Source organism: Aethalodelphis obliquidens, unplaced genomic scaffold, assembly GCF_003676395.1.
Source record: "Aethalodelphis obliquidens isolate GAN/ISIS:26980383/991018 unplaced genomic scaffold, ASM367639v1 scaffold24, whole genome shotgun sequence".
NCBI lineage: Eukaryota > Metazoa > Chordata > Mammalia > Artiodactyla > Delphinidae > Aethalodelphis > Aethalodelphis obliquidens.
In genome coordinates, this window is record NW_020837968.1 from 16,172,812 (window position 1) to 16,195,106 (window position 22,295).

Here is a 22,295-nt window from a genome sequence, read left to right on the forward strand (position 1 = left end):
GGGCAAGTATCCGATTAGTTACTCTGTCTGTAGATGTCTCCTTTTTGTTTGTTGCAATGTATTCATTGAAGAAACAGGTTTGGCTGCTAGGGGGTATCATAGTGTGGATTTTGCTAACTGCATTCCCCTAGTACAGTGGAACATTTTCCCTTGTTCTTTATATTTCTTGGGAATTGGTTGGTCAGATTGGTAGTCAGATTCAGTTTCAATTTTTTGTTTTTCAGTTTCAATTTTGTTTGGCAAGAATACTTGATAGAAGATGTATACTTCTATCAGGAGGCAGCTAATGTCTAAATGTCCCTCTTCTTTTGATGTTACTAGTCATTGGTGACATTGACTAAATCTGTATCATAGGCTGCAGAATGGTAATTGACTGTATTATTCCTACTTCATGTAAAGGCTGGGATACTTCTACAAAGAGAAATTTACAATCAGCTATGCTTTACACTGAGATTTGGTGTGTATAGTTAAGGCAGTATAAATATTTGATTCTTTCTGATTAAATAGTTTTCAAAATAATGAGTTGTCTTCCCAGCATTATCCAGAGATTCCCAGAGGCTTTTGTGTGTGCGTCTCTTCTAATTCTTTTTTAAGAATCATGATGATGTCGTGAATTTGAAAATATTTAGTGCGTTACAATCCACTGTAGTTATTATTCTTATCAGTGCTCAATTTCTCCCATTGTGGGTCAGTGGGAGCCTCTTCAGCTTGGCTCCTGGGCCCTTTTGACACCACCTCATGGTCACTGATACCTTCCTTGCTTTCCAGTGTAACTAGATGTTCCAAGCTCATTTTGTACATTTTCTGCCCAGATCTCGAAGGAGCTATTTCTCTAAAGAGCCCTGGTTCCTTTTAGTGGGAAATGGTATTTAGAGGCAACATTCTGGGTACTAAGGTTGCTTATTGCTTTTGAGTTGGCCATCAGGTCTAGGCCTTTTTTAGAGGACAAAGCTAGGAAATATGTGGGGATTTTCTTATGTGAATATTCATCATGATGCCACGTGGATGCTCCCAATCAGAATTAAGGATGCTAGTGGAATTTAAGCTAACCACATCTATCTGACATTGTATTTTCTTCCTCCAGTGTTGGAAATCTCAGTTTTTACTAACATCAACATAATTATTTACCTTATTTTACAATGTTCACATAACAGTATTAAAAATACCAATAGCAACACTGCCACCAGCGATACGTTATTGAAAATATTGCAAGGATGTTTTGCAATTCTTTTTGTCTTTAACCTATATCCCACTAGGGTATGCCTGAAATAATTCCTTAATGTTGTTCTGCCACCAGCTTGATACACAGTTAGGTTAATTGTTTCATATTTGCTTTCAATTTTTAGGGATTTTTTAAAGATTTTTTATTTTATAATTATCTAACATTTACAAGAGCCCAAGTCAATTTGTAAAACAAGGTCTATTCAGAGAAGTCTAACTTTTGTCCTAGTGTTATCCAACCTGTTGATACCCTCCTCTATATGTATTTTAAAAATTAATTTCATTATCTACCCTACCATTAAAAAATAAGCAAATGATTTCTGCATCTAGCCAAGATAGGTTTTTAGGTACCAGCTTTACCCTCCTAACTGAAACAGCTAAAAAGAAAAAATCAGACAAAATACATGAAACAACAGTTTTCAAGTCATCAGGTAACAAAGGACAGTAATTCCTGAAAGATAGGGAACAGATGCCATGAGGGCTACAATTGTTACATTTTATTGCCTTGAGAAAGTTCCCAGCCTGTGGCACAGAAAGGAGGAACCCTGAGTTAAGGGGATGGAGCTGAAAGTCCAGGGAAAGCAAAGCAGCTAGAATTCACAGCGCAGAGTACCAAAAGGAGAGCACTACACAGAGAAAGAACCCTAGGGATCTTTGAGAGGTCCCCTTCAAGTATTCATCAGAGTATTGATCAGCACGTGAGTGTGACAAGACTATTCAAGGTCAGAGAAACACATCAGTGCTGACACAGGGCCAGGAACAGTACCTCCTAATTCTAGGGGAATTGGGTAGAGTTTCAGAAGGGTCTTGCCTCAGACTAAATGTTGCTCATGCCTTACATAACAAATCTTAAAAGCAAGACCCAAAAGAATCAAATTGTTTCCCAGTAGTTTACCTGCATCCCAGGACAAAGCTTAAGAATATCTGCTGTATTAGTTAGGGTTCTCTAGAGAAACAGAACCAAGAGGATATACATATAGGAAGAGATTTATTACAGGGAATTGACTTACACAGAGATGGAGGCTGAGAAGTCCCACAGTATGCAGTCTTCAAGCTGGAGACCCCACAGAGCTGGTGTGGTAATCAGTCCAAAGTCCAGCGGCCTGGGGAGCCTATGATGAGATTCTAGTCTAGGTCTGAGGGCCTGAGAAGCAGGAGCACCAAGAACAGAAGACTGATGTTCCAGCTCAAGAAATCAGGGAAGATGGGACAGATTCCTTCTTCTGCACTTTTTTCTATTCAGGCCCTCAGTGGATTGGATGATGCCCACACTGGAGAGGGCAACGTACTTTACTGATTCCATCAATTCAAATGCTAATCTCATCTGGAAACACACACAGACATATCCCAAAATGACATTTAATCTGGGTACCCCGGGCTTCCCTGGTGGCGCAGTGGTTGAGAGTCCGTCTGCCAATGCAGGGGACACGGGTTCGTGCCCCAGTCTGGGAAGATCCCACATGCCGCGGAGCGGCTGGGCCCGTGAGCCATGGCCGCTGAGCCTGTGCATCTGGAGCCTGTGCTTCGCAACGGGAGAGGCCACAGCAGTGAGAGGCCCGCGTACCACAAAAAAAAAAAAAAAAACAAAACAACCAAGAACTGCCAGAGATGTTAGAATTAGGCAACAATACTAAACAGTTACTATTACCATTTAAGTAGAGATGTGAAAGTTTTTTTTTTTTTTTAAAGACCCAAATCAGACTTCTAAAGATGAACTGCCTGAGGTGATAAATATACTGGGTGGGATTAATACTAGACTAAACATTGTAGGTGAAAAGATTAGTGAACTTGAAGATACAGTAATAGAAGCTATCCAAAATGAAACATACAGGAGAAAAAAGACTCAAGAAAAATGAACAGGTCATCAGTGAGCTGTGGGGACACTTTCAAGCACTGTAATAAATGTATAACTGGAATCCCTGCAGGAAAGGATAGAAGAGGTGTCCAGAAAATTATTTGAAGAAATAATGGGTGAAAATTTTCCAAAATTTATGAAAACTATAGACCCACAGATCTAAGAAAGTCAATGAAACCCAAGTACAAGAAGCATGAAGAAAACTACACCAAGACATATCATAATCAAGTTGATCAAAATAAGTGATAAAGAGCAATCTTAAAAGCAGCTAGAGAAAAGAGATTTTAGGAAGTAAGATAAGGTTGACGTCAGGTTTCTTGTTGGAAACAAGGAATGGGAGAATATAGTAGAATAATATCTTTCAATATACTTCAAGGACTTCCCCGGTGGCGCAGTGGTTAAGAATCCGCCTGCCAATTCAGGGGACACGGGTTCAAGCCCTGGTCCGGGAAGATCCCACATGCTGCGGAGCAACTAAGCCCATGTGCCACAACTACTGAGCCTGCGCTCTAGGGCCCGTGAGCCACAACTACTGAGCCCATGTGCCTAGAGCCTGTGCTCTACAACAAATATAAGCTACCGCAATGAGAAGCCCATGCACGGCAACAAAAATAACCCCTGCTCGCCACAACTGCAGAAAGCCCACGCACAGCAACAAAGACCCAACACAGCCAAAAAATTAATTAATTAATTTAAAAATATATGTATATACTTCAAGAGCAATATTGTTAATCTCCAATAGCATACCCAGCAAAATAATTTTCAAAAACAAAGATTAAATGAAGATTTTTTTTCCAACATACAAGAGCTGAAAGAATTCACCAGCACGTCTGCACCATAAGAAATGTTAAAGGAAGACCTTTAGGCATAAGGAAAATGACAACAGATGGAAATAATGGAGCTACACAAAGGAGTGAAGAATGCAGAAATGGTAGCCATATGGGTAAATATATAAAATGATTATCTCATTATTTAAATATCTTTAAAAGTTAATTTACTGTTTAAAGAAAAATATTATTAATGTACTATGGGGTTTAGAAAATATGTAAAAATAAAACGTATGACAACAATAGTTTAAAGGTCAGGAGAGGGAAAAGTGGTAGTAACTCTTGTATAAAATTCTTATTGCATATATGAAGTAGTATAGTATCACTTGAAGGTAGACTGATAAGTTAAAGATGTATAGTATAAACTCTGAAGTAACCACTAGAATAACAAAACAAGGAGTTATAGCTAATAAACCAACAAAGGAGATAAAATAGAATCATTAAAAGGCTTGATTCAAAAGAAGGCAAGAATTGGGGAAAAAGGGAACAAAGAACAGATGGGACAAATAGAAAAAAAAAAGACGCTAGGCTTAAACTTAATCATATCAAGCCACAGACTAGGAAGGAATCATTGCAAAGCATATATCTCATAAAGGACTTATATCCCAAATATATAAAGAACTCTCAAAACTCATTAATAAGAAAACTGATAACCCAGTAAAATGACAGCACCAAAGAAGATATGTGATGTGGACAGCAAATAAGCACAGTAAAAAAAAAAAAGCTCAACATCATTAATTATGAGAGAAATGCAGATTTAAACCACCCTGAGTTATCACTGCACACAATAGAATGACTAAAATTAAAAAGACCAAGTGTTGGAGAAGATGTGGAGGAACTGGAAATATACACTGCTGGTGGGGATATTAAAATGGTACAACCACCTTGGAAAACACTTTGTCAGTTTCTTAAAAAGGTGGACATACGCCTGTCAGATGATCCAGCCATCCCTCTGCTAAGCATTTACCCCAGAGAAAAATAAGTTATACATCCATAGAAGGCCTTGTGTGTCAATCTTCATTGCAGCTCAATTTGTAAAAGTCAAAAACTGGAAAAAACCCAAATGTCTATCAGCAGGTGAGTAAGTAAATAAATTGTGGTTTATCCCTACAATGAAACACTACTCAGCAGTAAAAACTAATGACCTACTGATATATGCAGCAACATGAATGAATCTCAATTTATACTGAGTGAAAGAAGCCAGAGAAAATAGAATACATAGTGAATTATTCCATATATATAAAACTTCAGGAAATGCAGACTAATCCATTAGGACAGAAATTCTGTGACAAGTGGTGGGAGGTAGGGTTACCAAGGAGATGAGACTTTTGGAGGTGAGGATATGTTCATTATCTTGAATGTGATGATGGGTTCACAGATGCACTCATCTTATCCAGATGTGCACTTTAAATATGTGCAGTTTTATTTATTGCATGTCACTTTTACCTCAAAGCTGGAAAAAAAATAATTTCTCCTTTTATTTTTTAGATAAAAATATACTTTTCTCCACTCCCTTTAAAAAGATATGTATATTCTAGACATCATACCCTAGCAGTATATAGAATTATTTAATTTCTTTTTTCCAGTTTCGCAGTACAGTTGACTCTTGAACAATACAAGTTTGAATCGTTTGGATCCCTAATTGTACGCGGATTGTTTTCACTAAATGCATACTACAGTATTACACAATCTGCAGTTGGTTGAATCCTCAGATGCAGAAGGAGGATACCAAGGAAACTCGCGTAAGGAGGGCCCACTGACTATAAATTGTACGGGGATTTTTGACTACTCATTGGGTTTGTACCCCTAACCTCTGTGTCGTTCAGTGGTCAACTGTATACTTTAGTGTATTCAACAACTCTTCTGTCGATGGACAGTTTGGTTATTTCCAGTCTTTTGTTATTATAAATAATGCTAGAATAACATGGTTTTGTGCATATATCTTTCCAACATTTGTTGTTATGTTTCTAGTATCTTTGAGATAGAACTTTAGAAGTTGGATTGTTGCATCAGTAGGTAATTACACAGGTAATTTTGGGAGACGTTGCCAGATTACTGTTTATAGGGGTTGTTATCATTTTGTATAATGATCAGTGCATAAGAGTACCCATTTCCTCTGCATTCTCTAAGAATACGTTGTCAAATGTTTGGATCTTGCGAATATAAGTGAGAAATGGTATCTCAGTGTGGGTTTAATTTGTATTGCTTTCATTATGAGTGAGACAGAGCATGGTTCCCTGTTTGTGAGCTATTCCTACTTCTTTTCCTGAGGACTATCTATTCATTTTTTCAGCTCATTTTACTATAGGTTTGCTGGCCATTTTCTCTATTTGTAAAGTTCCTTATATTTTAGGAATATTAACCCTTTGTAATATGTTACAAATATGTTTTCCGCAGGTTTTCATAGTCAGGCTTTGCTTATTTTGTATTTTTGTGTCCACGGGCTGGACACTTTTTTTTTTTTCTCCAAGTAATCAAGGTTACAAATCTTTTCGTTTGGATTTTGAGACCTAATTAGGAAGGTTTTGCTCACTCGTAATACATCCATATTTTTTTTGTAGTAGTTGTTTGTTCTCATTTTTTACATACAGGTTTCTGACCCATTTGGAATGTATTCTTGTGAATAGTGAGAAAAAGATCGAATTTTTATTATTTTCCATTTGGTTATCCAGTTAGGCCAACACCACCTTATTAAATAAAAAGTCTGTTTTTCCCCCAACTGACTTACTGTATGCTGAGTTGCCAGCGCAGTTGGGCCTATTTCTAGATTTTCTGTTCTGTTCCATGGTCTGTCTGTCTATTATTGGGCCAGTACCAGACTGTTTTAATTACAGAGCCTGCTTAAACCGCCTGCCTACTTCCACCCATGCCATGCCCTTCTTTTTCAGGCTTTTCCTGCTTGATTGTTCTAATGAATTGGCTTTATATTCAACTCATAGACATACCTTTAAAGATCTGCAAACATCGTTCCCCCGCCCCAGGTTAAATATCTTTAGTTTCTTCCACTTTCAGAACGCAATTTCCAGACTCTTCCTTGCCCTTTTCCACAAGTCCTATAACCCTAAAATGTGGGACCCAGAACTGACCTCATTGGCATAGGTGTGGTAATAGCAAGATTCCCTAGAATTACACTTTTTAAAGGGGCATCGGCACGAATGTGGGACAGTGTGGACATTTGGAGTCCAGGAAGGGCAAAAGCAAGCAGGACTGGAGCGGGCTGGGAAGGAACCTGGCCCAGGAGACGGCGGCCGAGGCAGGGGGTGGTCCATCGAGGGAGCGGGAACGGCTGATCTGTCTGAGCATTTTAGGGCAGGTACCCGGCGTCTCAGTACCTGGTGACAAAAGGATCCAGCTCTGGGCAGGAGTTAAGTGGCTGGCCTTTCTCCTTTCCCCCAGCCCCCGCCCACTCTCCTCCTTCTCGAAGCTCCCAGGCCCATGGAACAGCGCTTTCTCTCCCAGTTCCTGCCGCAGGTGAGCCCCGTCATCTTCGCCTCGTTACTTGGTTTCTTCCGCGTAGGTCTCTTCGCTCTGCTCCCCCGCCTCGCTCGACCGTTGGTTTCTTCCGCTATGGCCCGCTTACGGCGGGCCCGGCCTCCGTAGACTCGTGTACTTCCGCCCGCCCGGGGCCGTGTCTGATGACGTGTTTTACAGGAGGAGTAGGGCGAAAGTGCAAGCTGCCGGGGCAGGCGAAGTTCAGTCCCAGGTTCCGCCCCCTGAGCCGGGTCCTTTCTGAAGGAGGAAACGGTGACAGAGAGGGGGTCCGGTGTCGTCCCGCGGGGAAGTGTCGCCTCCGCTCCGCTGTCCCGTCACGATGGACTCAGTTCCTGCCACTGTGCCTTCTGTCACCTCTTCCCCGGGGGACTCGGAGCTTCTGGGACCCCTGTCGGTGCTCTACGCTGCTCTCATCGGCAGGCTTCTGGAGGTGATGGGCCCCCGCCCCCAGCTCTGGCAGGCGGGTGGACGAGTTCTGAGCGGACGGATACACTGACTGACGGGGCGAAGAGGAAATAGAGTGTGTCAGGCCCGAAGCGGGCGGGACGTTTCGGTGCTGTTTCAGGAGATGATGGGAGTGTATTTGAGAAGGTTTTGTCGCGTGTTCATTTTTTAATTACTTACGATGTGCCAGGCACTGTGTTACTTTCTGGTACACAGTCGTAATCAAAGCAAGCGAGCGTCATCATACGGCTCCTTTTCATGTTATCCTCCGCACCTTTGGGGGATGGGGCCAATATGATAGTTAACTTCTACAGGGCCGTGAAAACAGTGTAGAAGCAGACAGGAGTTTAATGCGCTGTCTTTGAGGAAACTTTTAAAATGAAAACATTGGGTTTATAGAAGACAGTTAAATTCAGAGCAGTCTGTCTAAACCAGTTAGTTATCAGGAAGTGTTTGCAGTTTCTCAGCCTTTGTCTTTCTGTGAGTAGAAAACAATTAAGATTTCAAATCTTAGAGGAAAAGCTTATATTTGCGTTGTTCATTATCGCTTCGGTTTTATTTGCAGCCATAAAAGATTCTATAGTATGTTTCAACTTTTTGTTTTATGTGGCTTAAGTCATAAAAACCAGCTAAGAGAAAAGTATGATCCAGAGGGATTCGAGCCGTGTGTTGGACAACATGATGTGTAGGGCTTATTGCAAAATGGAAATATATGCTCAATGTAAAGACAGATTTATAATGTTTTAAAATACGTCAAGCCAAACAAGAAATAGGAGGCCGCCAGTATCCTCTTTTTATTGAAGCAGTGGAAACTATTGAAGAACTTTGAGGGGATCGCTATGTAATGGAGTTTGACTTCGATTTCTGCGGATGATTCTCTGTGACTGCTTTATAGTAAATTTCTGTCAGGTTTCCCACAATTTCTAATATCTCTATTTCAGCTAGTTGCTACATTGCCTGATGATGTTCAGCCTGGGCCTGATTTTTACGGACTGCCCTGGAAGCCTGTACTTACCACTGCCTTCTTAGGAATGGTTTCATTTGCCATTTTCTTCTGGAGAACTGTCCTTGCTGTGAGTAAATAAAATTAACGTATACCTTTAGACTCATAAATACAGGACTGTTTTATAATCACTTGCCCTGTTGTTTCTTTTTTAGTTACTAAGTTGAACACAAATTAATATTTATAATCCAAGCTAACAGTGTAATCTTTGTTGGTAAAGACATAGGTGAACAAGACGGCATGTGTATAATCTCAATGGGAAAACTTCAGTTTATAAATCAGAAGCATTAAAAATGTTCATGTCCTTTTATATAGTATAATACCATATCTAATAGTCTATTCTAAAGAAGTAACTGATCATACATTAGAGATCTTGTATAGGGTGTTAAAAATGGAACCGTGTTTATTAGAGTGAAAACTTCACAGAACCTAAATGATCCATCATGGGGGGGTTATTAAATTATTGTTCATCTATATAATGAGATATTAGGCAACTCTTAAAATTTATGTATTCCAAAGACATTGGGGCACAGAAAGTGCTCACAATTTAATGTTAAGTGGAAAAAAGCAGAAACCAAGACTTTAAAGTGTAGATAAACTGTGTATTATGTAAACGCATATATACGTACAGAAAAAATGCTGCAAATGGTAAAAATATATATCAGGAGAAGAGGTAAATTTTCAGTCCTTTTCCTTATATATATCTGTTTCACAGATTTTTCTAATTTGATCATGTGCTGTTGTGTTCAGAAAACATCTTTTTATTTGGAAATACATATTATATAGTGTCCAAAGACACACTATTAAAATTTTTATTCCTTAGGGTCTTTTTCTGTGTATAATTTGTCTTTCATGCTTTATATATATATATATATATATATATATATATACACACATATATATACGTATTCTCGTACAGATACATGCTTATGATTGTTTCGTGGTCATCTAACATAATTGAGGAAGAAGATATTCTGTGTAAATGAGCTTTGCAGATGAAAAGCTTTCAGTTTCAGTTGAAGCTTAACAGTTAAATGGCCAAAAGCATTGGATGAGTACCATTCTAAACTTCGAGTATTCTGATTTCTTAATTTTATCAGACATATCATTGTTAATAAGCTTTCTCTCCTTGCACAAGTGATTGTAAAATCACTTAAAAAGAAGGGTCTTTTGCCTGGATTCTTGTGAAGACTCCTTAAACCTCATGGGGCTTTTCCTCAGATACGGGGAAAAAGAATAGAAAGGGTGAACAGAAGGGAAAACGGTGAAAACGTTTTCTGTTTCCCACTCTTAATTCTCCCATCTCAAAAACCCTGACATGGCTTAGATTTTTACAAGGTTATGTAGGCTTTATGTCCTAACTGCTGCCCTGCAGCCTCAACATTTGGGACCTTGGTCCCTACTCTCATTGCCTGCTTGTTGCATCTTCCTGCTTTCCCTCGCCTGTTGATTTGCGTGAAAGGAGGATAAAGGAAGCTTACTCCCTCATTAGCAAGGCTGTGACATTAGAGAAATAGTTATTTATTTCTGTGTTGGAACTCTGAATGCAGTTTCCTGTAACAGCATCGTTAAAAATGGTATTAGATACTGTAATAATATTGAGATCATGGATGATTTGTGGACTGATCTGAGCATCTCATCACCATTTATGATGTTTGACAAGGGAAGTAAGTTCTGGGTTACAAAGACATTTAGTAACACTTTTTTAAAAATTGAGTACTGCTTGTATTTTATTCTCCTGTAATTCGGTGCTGTCTTTAGGAGATGATTTAGAAGATGTTAGCTGCTATTTCTCTCATTGCTTGTGTATTTTCCTGTAGCAGTCTTCTTTTCCCTTTTAGATTTATGACTGCTATTTTTAGGGGGTTGGGAAAATCAGATGCTGCAGTCTGTTAGATTTCTAAATTCACCCAATAGCCAACTTTGATTAGGAGTTCTAAGATGTTTCCTCATGAAAGAGGCATATCTTAGGACAACAATCATGCCTTTAATTTTGTTTCCTCAGAGTCTTTTTCAATTATCATTGTTTCTAGATCTCATTCTGGCTATTTGGGGTTGTCAAGTAAATGATTTGGATAAGTGAAGCATTAGTATGTTTAATATGAAACCACTATTCCTCTTCACTTTCTTTAAATTGAGAAATAATTGACTAGTAACATTATGTTAGTTTCAGGTGAACAAATAATAATTTGATATTTGTATATATTGCAAAATGATTGCCAATAAGTCTAGTTATTAACATCCGTCACCAATACATAGTTACAAGATCTTTTTTCCCCTTTTCCCCCCTTTAAGATCTGCTCTCTTAGCAACGTCCATGTATATGATAATCCCTTTCCATTATGGAACTTAAGTCCTCTTTTAATAAGATTGGTGCTCATTGAAAAGATACGTGAACGTATCTTTTTTATTTATTTTTGGCTGAGTTGGGTCTTCGTTGCTGTGCACGTGCTTTCTCTGGTTGTGGCGAGCGGGGGCTACTCTTCATTGCAGTGTGCAGGCTTCTCACTGTGGTGGCGTCTCTTGTTGCAGAGCACGGGCTCTAGGCACGCGGGCTTCAGTAGTTGTGGCATGCGTGTTCAGTAGTTGTGGCTCGCGGTCTCTAGAGCGCAGGCTCAGTAGTTGTGGTGCACGGGCTTAGTTGCTCCATGGCATGTGGGATCTTCCCGGAGCAGGGATCAAACCTGTGTCCCCTGCATTGGCAGGCGGGTTCTTAAACACTGCGCCACCAGGGAAGTCCCCGTGAACGTATCTTTAGTTGCAAAAATAAGGTATTTACCTTAGTGCTTTTATCTATCATAAACTATTAATGAAGTATCACTACCAATTAAATTTGAAATTTTTTTAGCCTTTTCTTATTTTTTAATCCTGTGGATCCTTATGCTGAACCAAACCATTATTAAATTTTCATTCTGTTATGATTTGACTATTGTGTTAAGAACTATAATATTTCTATTAATAAGATGTCTTGATATCAAGTTTAATTTTATTTCTCTCTCTTTTAGGTAAAGAATAGAGTATATCAAGGTAAATATTCAGGCTTATTTTGTTATTTGTACTATTCCCTCAGTACTGGTATTTGATACGAGTTTTGTGTAAGCTAACAGTAGATATGGTGACTTCTGATCTCTGATTGACTTATTAACTCCTGAACATTTTACTAATCCTAGGTTGCTAGCTTAGATGACAGAGTAGATGGTGATGCGAGTAGATGAGATAGGAGTTGAGGTGGCAGCAGGGAGAAGAGGATTCGGCTTGGGCAGATTGACTTTGAATGTTGAAGTAGTGCAATTTATTACCTGTGAACAGTGTTCCTGTGCTAATGGTTTATTCAGTACAGTAAATACGTATTTAAGTAGATAATTTGAGGAATAGAGGTATGTCAATATGCTTGCATTTTCTATTTCTATTTACAAATGGCATATATTTGAAATGATCACATTTTCTGAGAAGAAAGGTGCTCATGAAGGGGAAAGACATTGAGCTAAAACATTTTACTGTATTTCCTGTCTTTGAAATAAATTTAAATTGGAATCTCATTGAAGTAAGGGTTCTTATTATGTTTTTCTTAAATTTTAATATTTTTACATCCTTAATGCTGTTAACTACAGTTTGCTTTTTAAAGGCATAATAGTTAATGCTGAGTTCATTTCCCTCAGAGTGCCAGATAGCATGTCTTTGCTGCTAATGCATTGGGTAATTCAATTTTTGATGATTTTATGGATTTCCCCCCCTTTTCAGTCACTGAACAGCAAATTTCTGAGAAGTTGAAGAATATCATGAAAGAAAATGCAGAGCTTGTACAAAAATTATCAAGTTATGAGCAGAAGGTATTAATTATTCTTTTAGTTTTTTTCCCCCTGTGGTTCCAGCTCGAATTATTTCCTCCTGTCTTATAGTTCAGTTGTTATGGTGGGTTTTTTTGTTTTTTTTTTTTTTCGGTACGCGGGCCTCTCACTGCTCTGGCCTCTCCCATTGTGGAGCACAGGTTCCGGACGCGCAGGCTCAGCGGCCATGGCTCACGGGCCCAGCCACTCCATGGCATGTGGGATCTTCCCGGACCGGGGCACAAACCCGTGTCCCCTGCATCGGCAGGCAGACTCTCAACCACTGCGCCACCAGGGAAGTCCTGTTATGGTGTTTTTAAATCATATTAAAAAAAATTTTTTTTATCTCCTACAAACTGTCCAAATGTGAAGTAGTCATCATATGTGTAAAGTACTGCTTTCTTCTCTGAGGGATCTCCTATTTGGAGATAAGTTTTTTTTTTTTTCTTTTGGCTGTATGGCCCGACATGTGGGTTCTTCCCAGACCAGGGATCGAACCTGTGCCCCCTGCAGTGGAAGTGTGGAGTCTTAACCACTGAACCACCAGGGAAGTCCTGGAGATAAGTTTTGGTAGCACTATAATTTATGTTTCTAAATTTTGAATGCTTTATTTTATTTAGATCAAGGAATCAAAGAAACATGTTCAAGAAACCAAGAAACAAAACATGATTCTCTCTGACGAAGCAATTAGATTTAAGGTAAAAATCCCTTCTCTTTTTGAGATTGCATTCTAAAGACAAAAGAAAAGTAATGAGTAATTATTATTAATACCTTTTTTTGTAGGATAAAATCAAGAATCTTGAAGAAACTAATGAAATTCTGGGTGACAGAGCTAAAAGTTTGTGTGCTATGTTAGAATCTGAGAGAGAACAGAATGCGAAGAATCAGGACTTGGTAAGAGTTTTGCTGTTAAGTGTTACTGTAAATTGGCTTTTCAACTATTTTGTAGGTTGGATGAGATGAACTCTGCATTTTCCCATGCTTTAACTCAAATAACATTGGGAGTCAGGGAAGTTGAACCTACTTCTATGCATTTTCGTGGAATTTTAAATGCTAATACCCCAAGTTATTAATTTTACAGACCTCAGAAGTATTTTTGTCCTCAGCCCTGGGTAATTTGCATATTGGTTGGCTCTGCCCTTTGAAACATGTAGAGCAAATAAGAAATAGTTGCCCCTTTGAGTGGTCTTAGTACTTTGTTTTGATTTGTTTTTGCATGGTTCTTTTCTAAAAATAAACTTTAAAGGCTAGAACAGTTTTTTGTTTTATTTTTTTAATTTATCTTTGGCTGAGTTGGGTCTTCATTTCTGCGCGCGGGCTTTCTCTAGCTGTGGCGAGCGGGGGCTACCCTTCGTTGTGTTGCGCGAGCTTCTCAGTGCTGTGGCTTCTCTTGTTGTGGAGCATGGGCTCTAGGTGCTCAGGCTTCAGTAGTTGTGCCGCACGGGCTTAGTTGCTCCGCAGAATGCAGGATCTTCTTGGACCAGGGCTCGAACCTGTGTCCCCTGCATTGGCAGGCAGATTCTTAACCACTGCACCACCAGGGAAGTCCCTAGAACAATTTTTGAATTATATAAAAGTTGGAAAGATAGTAGAGAGGGTTCCCATATATTGCACACCCAGTTAAGCTTGATCACCTGGCTGAGGTAGTATTTGCCAGGTTTCTCGCTATAAAGTTACCCTTTTCCATCCTCTGCATATTGTACTCTTTGGAAGGAAGTTACTGTGCACAACCCACAGTTAAAGAGTGAAGAGTTACGCTCCACCTCCTTGACATATTCCTTGGTAAGTTTTGGAATTCTGTATCTGAGATTTGGCTCTTCCCCCTCAAGTCCAGCCATTTTTAGTTTAGCAAGAGAATTTTTAAGTGACCTTGGGATTTTTTTCTCTACCACTAGGAAAAATCATTGATTTGAACTGGTTTACTTGAATTTTTTTTCATTTTCTTTCCTTTGACTTTTTTGTCTCATCATGTACCACATTATTTCATAACTAGGAAAGTTGTGGATGGTATGAAATATTTATGTCTTCAGTATTTTCTTTCCTCATGTCTTTACATTGTTGACTTTTCTCCTAGGCCAAGACTGGATCATCTGCTTTTACCTGCTATCTAGGGGATGGCTCTGCGATGTGTTTTGTTAATGTTTCTTCTTTTTATCATATATCCCAGTGTTTCTACTGAAATTCTAATACATTTTTGTGTTCTTTTTCCCATGGCAGATATCAGAAAACAAGAAATCTGTAGAGAAGTTAAAAGATGTTATTTCAATGAATGCCTCAGAATTTTCAGAGGTAAAGCTCTGTACAATTCCTGCAAGATACATTAATATGATGCCTTAGTATTTTGAGGAGCAAACATTTGATGTGTGCTAGAAAATGCAAAAGACAAAAACCGTATGTCTAATTGGGAAAGTAACTTTTTATGTGTTTTTCTTTGGAATTATTGCATTAATAGAAGTGTTTTGCATTAGGTTCAAATTGCCCTTAATGAAGCTAAACTTAGTGAAGAGAAAGCGAAGTCTGAATGCCATCGGGTTCAAGAAGAAAATGCTAGACTTAAGAAGAAGAAGGAGCAGGTAAAGGAAAGTTAACATCATAGATTATGTAACTAGGAAACCAGATATCATTACCGCTTGAATATCTTTTCTTGGATATGGTTTTTAAGGAAATGAAGTACGTATGCAGGATTCAATTTTTAGATATGCAGAGTTTAAACTGCGCTCCCCAAATTGAGTGCATGTGTACATTCTCCATCTGTTCTAGGTTTTCTGTTCTTTTGTACAATTCCTTGCAGCTATCAGAATGTTTAGTCTTTGTCTCATCCAGCACCAGCCAAATATTAACTTGAATAGCCTCAAGAGGGCGATGGACTTGCTTCTTAGACCCAAAGAATTAGGTATTTATTACCCTCCTTTGAGCAGTTACTGTTTCTCTGACCAAGGGAAGGTTACATGATCTGGAGTCTGGGCTTGGTAGGCAGGGAGACGTGCCCTTCTGTTCCTACTGGAAGTGAATTATTTGAACTGGCTGCAATTTTCTGAAGGATGCAATACACTAGATCAGTGTCCTTGACAGCTCTTAGGTTCTCATTGCAGTTCTGAGGGATAGAGTCACTCTCCATCCCTTAACCAAGGCCATAGTATAGTCCCTAATGACGAGCCAAGGAGAAGCATGGCTCCCTGCTTCCCTGGCTCATTTTTTTGTGGTCTTGCTGTCTCCAGTGCAAAAGCCATAACGTTTAGAAATTGATGTGTTTTAACTTTGCAGTTGCAGCAAGAAATCAAAGACTGGAGTAAATCACATGCTGAGCTCAGTGAACAAATCAGATCATTTGAGAAGTCTCAGAAAGATTTGGAAGTGGTTCTCACTCACAAGGATGATAATATTAATGTGAGTTCATTTTCCTGAATACGTGCTTAATTCTCATGAATTCTCATGAATCTGGGTAATTGAAATTGAGAGGCTCTTTCTAATAAATATCCTTTTGCTTCTTTTCTAGGCTTTGACTAATTGCATTACACAGTTGAATCAGTTAGATTGTGAATCTGAATCTGAGGGTCAAAATAAAGGAGGAAATGAATCAGATGAATTAGCAAATGGAGAAGTGGGAGGTAAGATTGGTTTCAGGGAGGTTGGACCTCTTTTTCCCTCCTAGTCTCTAAGTACACTGTTGCTTTTTTCAGCGGTCTGAATTTCCTCTTTAGGGTTAAAGCTGTAGACGCCTGTCACTGAATTTGTACAGTTGGCCCTCTGAATCTGTGGATTCACATCCATGGATTCACCCAACTGCGGGTTGAAAATATTTGGAGAAAAAAAATTCCAGATAGTTCAAAAAAGCAAAATTTTATTTTGCTGCGTGCCAGCAGCTGTTTACATAACATTTACATTGTTTAAAGTATTATAAGTAAGTTAGAGATGAAGTATGTGGGAAGATGTGTGTAGGTTATGTGCAAATGCTGTGCCATTTTATATAAGGGACTTGAGCATCCACGGATTTTGGTTTCCTGTGGGGGGTGGGGGAGGGGGTCCTGGAGCCAATCTCTTGTGGATACCAAGGGACGACGATACAGGTCTGTATGCGTTGGGCAGAGGTGGGTTGCTGGTTTGTGGTATAGCAGTAGGTATGCACTGGAGCCAGAGCAGCATCCGTCCTGTCTCCCAGCTCTGTGTACTGAACACTCCTCAGTAGGAGAAACTTCTTTCTGAACTTCATGCTTATCATTTCTGTAGTTCTGTGGTTTTAGGGCCACAACCAATTTCAAAAGTACCGAGCGGTTGGAGCCGTAAACTTAACTAAGCAGTTAGAGTGGAGGCTAAAGGGAAAGAGTGTTTACTGATGAGAGAAATGTTTGTAGACACTCTGTCTCAAGTTGGAGATTGTTCACATTGTGGGTGTTTTAACCTACACCTGGTAGCAGATTCAAGGGGAGAGCAGAGGAATGAGTCTTTCTAAATAAGGTATTTGACTGGGGGCAGGTAGATCTGAGAGAGAAGAAAGAGCTTTACTTCACATATCCCTTCTTGCTCAAGTACAGCATGGATAATATTTTTATTGTACAAACTGGGAATTCTTTTTTTCAACCTAAGTTTGCACATCTCTTAAAAGTCAAATAGCTGAATCAGTTCTTTTCATTAGTTTGTTTTTTCATCGAATGTTTGAACATGATAATTGTTTGGGGGAAATTAAGAAAATATAGTTAAACAGCATGGAAGGAAAGAGCACTGAAATCCTTTTGTTTCTTAGGTGACCGGAGTGAGAAGGTGAAAAAGCAGATTAAGCAGATGATGGACATTTCTCGGGTATAATCCTTTTTATAGAGTACTATAAGTGCCTGTGAATTCTTACTATGCCTCACTTTTAAGACTGTTTCTCTCTTCTGCAAATTTTAGACACAGACTGCAATATCAGTAGTTGAAGAGGATCTAAAACTTTTACAATTTAAACTTAGAGCCTCCATGTCCACTAAATGTAACCTGGAAGGTAGGCTGCTTCTTGAAAAGAAATTGCCACTTGAAAAATAAAGAGTGGCTTCCTGTTTCCGTGTTCTCACCCCGCTTAATGCTGGCCGCCTCAGTAAGTTCTCCAGTTCTTGTGCACACAAAGCTCAAATGTTTTATCCCTTACAGACCAAATAAAGAAATTAGAGGAGGATCGCAATTCCCTGCAGTCTGCCAAAGCTGTACTGGAAGATGAATGCAAAACACTGAGGCAGAAAGTGGAGATTCTGAATGAGCTCTATCAGCAAAAGGAGATGGCTCTGCAAAAGTAAGGTTTTCGTGGTTCATTGTTAACAATATTGTCATCTAGCTAAATGTCTGTACTACTATAGATAATCTTGTCTTTTTTAAAGACTGTTTATAGTTTTTTCTGCCTATAATTAGTATAGATTTGTCTTTCTTCCTTTCTGCCTTGTTTCCCATAACTTGCAATTTTTTTTTCCATTTTAACTAATTGTCAGCAATTATTGCCTGTAATTTACTTGAAGCATAATAGTTATGCTACTATAGTAGCATAATAGTAGTAGTAGTAGTAGTAGTAGTAGTTATGATACCCCATAGTAGTTATGCTACTAACTAACAGGTACTAAGAGTTGCTGTTCTGGAAGTGCTTCTTTTGACGATTCATACCCTTTCTGAGGCTCCACCACTTACTCCACTTTTCTTTTGCTGTTGTTAGTTATATCATTCTGATTTGTCTTGCATTTGTTCTACTAGTTTTTAACATAGCCTTTAAAAATCCTGAGTGATTTGTATGACATGATTTTAAATAGAATAAATACTTCAAAAGGAGTACTTAGTTACTGACAGTATTGTAAGTTTTGGACTTAATGTAGTCAATATTCAGACTATACATGTATAATATGTAATTGTGGCAAGGTTGTTGGGAGTTTGGGATATAGAAATGCTTGTTTCATCCTCAGAGCAACTTATGAGATAGGTACAATTATTATTTGTATATTAAGTATAGGAGGCTGAGGCTCAGAGAGACTAAGTAACTTACCCAGTATCACATCGTAGTGAAGCAGGGCCTTGTACTAGGTTTTTCTGACTCTATAGCACATGCCCCTAACTTTTTAACTGCATGTGTTCTCAATGACAACCATATGGAAACCATAAAAAAAGAAATACCTGTTTCATGTGTACGTTTAGGTATTAATCTTTTGAAATATACATCTCAAATTTGGAGTTAGATATCTTTTGAAAGATATACTTTCATAGTTCCAGTTTTCTCCACCGAAAATACCTGAATCCTCTAAAATAGTTTATTGGTGGCGGTTGCGATTTGTGTTTGCTCCTATACTTCACTCTTTGGCATTTATAGCAGTCTATGAGCAGGCTTATTTTGCTAAGCAAATTTAATCTTTTTCATATGCTTAGGTTGCTATTGCCAGATGCCATTAAACATTGGAACCATACCACTTTTTCTCTAATTCTTTGCTCACCAAGAAATTAGTTTAGATTTTCCAAGTTTTGTTCAGGCTAGCTCTAAATACCTGACTTGCTTCAGATAAATATTTCCCATTTCATTATTTATTATTATTTTTTAAAAAGCACTTCTCTGGCGACTTCCCTGGTGGCTCAGTGGATAAGACTCTGCACTCCCAGTGCACGGGGCCTGGGTTCGACCCCTGGTCAGGGAACTAGATCCCACATGCATGCCACAACTAAGAGTTTGCATGCCACAACTGAGGAGCCTGTGAGCCACAACTAAGGAGCCCGCGAGCTACAACTAAGACCCCACGCAGCCAAATAAATAAATAAATAAATATTGGGGGGAAAAAAGGCACTTCTCTGCCACCAGTAGTCATCTGAATCACCTAAATGGCAATTGTCTGTCTTTATGATATAGTCAGTGTGGCAATATTTTATTCAATTCCTCCAGCATCCATTCAGTCACCATGTCCGGGCACAAATTGCTTGCACTTCATCCCCAAAGCCACTGTGTGTGGTCAGGCCCAAGTCATCTTTTCTGCCAGCCCTTAACTAATCACCTATCTCCAGTTTCTCTTTCTTAAACCTCTTCTTCCAAGTCTACAGCTGCTAGAAGGAACTTTCTAAAATACAAGTCCTTGTATATCATCATGTGGTTTAAAATCTGTCGAGGAGCCCCCCCCCATTCCCTTCAGGGTCAATTTCCGACTGCTTGGCAAGCACACAGGGCCCCTCAGCTGTCCTGAGCTGCCTCTCCAGGTGCATCTCCTGCAGCTCCTTCTGATGCAGCCTGACCTGACCACAGTTCCTTCATGCCACTCTGAGATTCTGTGTAGTTATGCATGCTGCTTTTTCTGTAGTAAAAATGTCCTTTTACATTATTTCCACCTGGCAATCTCCTGCCTACTCAAATGTTTATGTTCCTTAAAATCTTTTCTAGAGTGAGTTGTGGCATAAATAAATAAATAAATAGGTGAGTACTCATTTTTTCCTTATAATGTAATTCCTAAATGTATATTTAGGTTTAAATCTACATATTGGTATTTGCTTTCTATTTGATGGCGTGTTCTGTGTTCCTTTTTCTTTTCTTTCTGTCTTTTGGATTATTTGAATATTTTTAATAATTCTATTTTTCCCCTGTGTAAGCTTGGTAGTTATTGGTTGCTTTACTTGTCTTCATATACTTGCCCTAAAGACCACAGCATGTATCCTGGACTTAGTCAATAGATTTACCTCTTTCTGGGCTTTCACTCCCTCCTGAGTTAAGATGCTCCTGCATCTTTAATTCTTTGTATACTTAAACTCCACGAGATGTTTTTAGTGCCTGTTACAGTGCTTCCCGGCCAATGTTCACTTGATTTACACGCATATTCATACAGGCACACCTGGTTTTATTGCACTTTGCTTTATTGCGCTTTGCAGATGCTGCATTTCTTACACATTGAAGGTTCGTGGCCACCCCGTGTCAAGCAAGTCTTTGGGCACCATTTTTCCAACAGCATTTGCTCACTTTGTGTCTCTGTCACATTTTGGTAATTCTCGCAGTATTTCAGACTTTTTCATTATTATATTTGTTATGGTGACCTGTGATCAGTGATCTTTAATGTTACTTTAAAGATTATGAAGGCTCAGACGATGGTTAGCATATTTCAGCAGTAAAGTATTTGATAGTTAAGGCTTGTATGTTGTTTTTCAGACACAATGCTGTTGCACACTTTATAATAGACTACAGTATAGTGTAAACATAACTTTTACATGCACTGGGAAACCAGAAAATTCCGAAACTCACTTTCTTTCTCCGCTTTATTGTGGTGGTCTGGAACTGAACCTTCAATATCTCTGAGGTCTGCCTGTAGTTCCTGTAGTTCTTTATCCTCTCCTACACCTTTGGTCTTCCATTTGGGATCACTTTCATTCTACTTGAAGAATGTCCTTTAGTGACGGATTTCATCACCTTATCTTTGTGTGAAAACGTCTTTATTTTGACTTCATTTTTTAAGGATATTCTTCTGGCTCTGGGATTTTTGCAGTTATTTAATTCCAGCACTTTAAAGATAACCAGTTAGTTTCTGGTTTTGAAGTTTAAGGAATCCAGTGTCACTCTTATTTTCCCTGTTCAGATGTCTCACCCCTGCTGTTGCTGCCTTTAAAAGCTCGCTTTCGGTTTTTCAGCAGTTTTATTGGGCGGTGCCTAAGTGTGGATGTTTGGGTTTGGGTTTCTCTTCTCCTTCCCCTCCCCTTCCCTAACTATTTTGCATTTATGCTGTTTGAGGTCATCAGCACCTCCTGAACTTTGGGGTCTTTCTCCATATGTTGATTCTGCCTCATTCTCTCTTCTTCTGAGATTCCATTTAAACCTTTTTTAAAATAATTTCCCCTATGTCGGCTACATTCTTACCTATATTTGCTTCATTCCGGATTTTTTTCTGACCTGTCTTCCAGTGTGCTAACATCTCACTTCAGTTATCAAATCTGCTACTAAAATCATTCATTGAGTTCTTAATTCCAGTTACTGTGTTTCAGTTTTATAGTTTCTAATCCTTTGCTGAAATTTGTAATCTTGACTTTCGCGTCCATGAATATATAAGGCACAGTTATTTTAAAGTCTGTGTGATAATTCCATTATGTGGATCCTCAATGGGTCATTCCTCTTGTCTTTTAGATTTTAATCACAGTGTCTTGTGGGTGTTAGACAGTGCCTAGACAGTTTTGATTGAGTGGCAAACACTGTAGAGGGAATTGGAGGCCTAGAATGGTGTTGTTTTCCTAGAGAAAAGATTTGAGTTTATTTCTAGCAGGTGGTCATTATTTTAATCCAGTCAGCAATAGAAGTCATTCAAAAATGGCTTAGTTCCGGACTTCCTGGTGGCACAGTGGTTAAGAATCCACCTGTCAATGCAGGGGACACAGGTTCGAGCCCTGGTCCGGGAAGATCCCACATGCCGCAGAGCAACTAAGCCCGTGCGCCACAACTACTGAGCCTGTGAGCCACAACTACTGAGCCCGCATGCTACAACTACTGAAGCCAGCATGCCTAGAGTCTGTGCTTCACAACAAGAGAAGCCACTGCAGTGAGAAGCCTGCACACCTCAACAAAGAGCAGCCCCCACTCGCCACAAGTAGAGAAAGCCTGCATGCAGCAACAAAGACCCAACGCAGCCAAAAAAAAAAAAAAAAAAAAAAAAGGTCTTAGTTCC

At 39.1% G+C, this 22,295-nt stretch overlaps 1 protein-coding gene across 3 annotated transcripts in view; it reads left to right on the forward strand.

The window, feature by feature from the left end:
- MIA3 (MIA SH3 domain ER export factor 3) overlaps positions 1 to 22,295 on the forward strand; it is a 53,348-nt gene that overhangs the window by 22,142 nt on the left and 8,911 nt on the right. For 2 of the 3 annotated variants that reach the window (XM_027122244.1, XM_027122245.1), the window contains 12 exons: positions 8,781 to 8,912; positions 11,848 to 11,869; positions 12,584 to 12,672; positions 13,290 to 13,367; positions 13,453 to 13,563; positions 14,887 to 14,958; positions 15,138 to 15,242; positions 15,934 to 16,056; positions 16,166 to 16,277; positions 17,411 to 17,466; positions 17,557 to 17,647; positions 17,794 to 17,932. In XM_027122244.1, the coding sequence (XP_026978045.1) occupies positions 8,781 to 8,912; positions 11,848 to 11,869; positions 12,584 to 12,672; positions 13,290 to 13,367; positions 13,453 to 13,563; positions 14,887 to 14,958; positions 15,138 to 15,242; positions 15,934 to 16,056; positions 16,166 to 16,277; positions 17,411 to 17,466; positions 17,557 to 17,647; positions 17,794 to 17,932 (1,130 nt within the window). Of the gene's footprint in view, positions 1 to 7,569; positions 7,826 to 8,780; positions 8,913 to 11,847; positions 11,870 to 12,583; positions 12,673 to 13,289; positions 13,368 to 13,452; positions 13,564 to 14,886; positions 14,959 to 15,137; positions 15,243 to 15,933; positions 16,057 to 16,165; positions 16,278 to 17,410; positions 17,467 to 17,556; positions 17,648 to 17,793; positions 17,933 to 22,295 lie in introns of those variants that run through there. The other variant, XM_027122246.1, reaches the window with a different exon arrangement.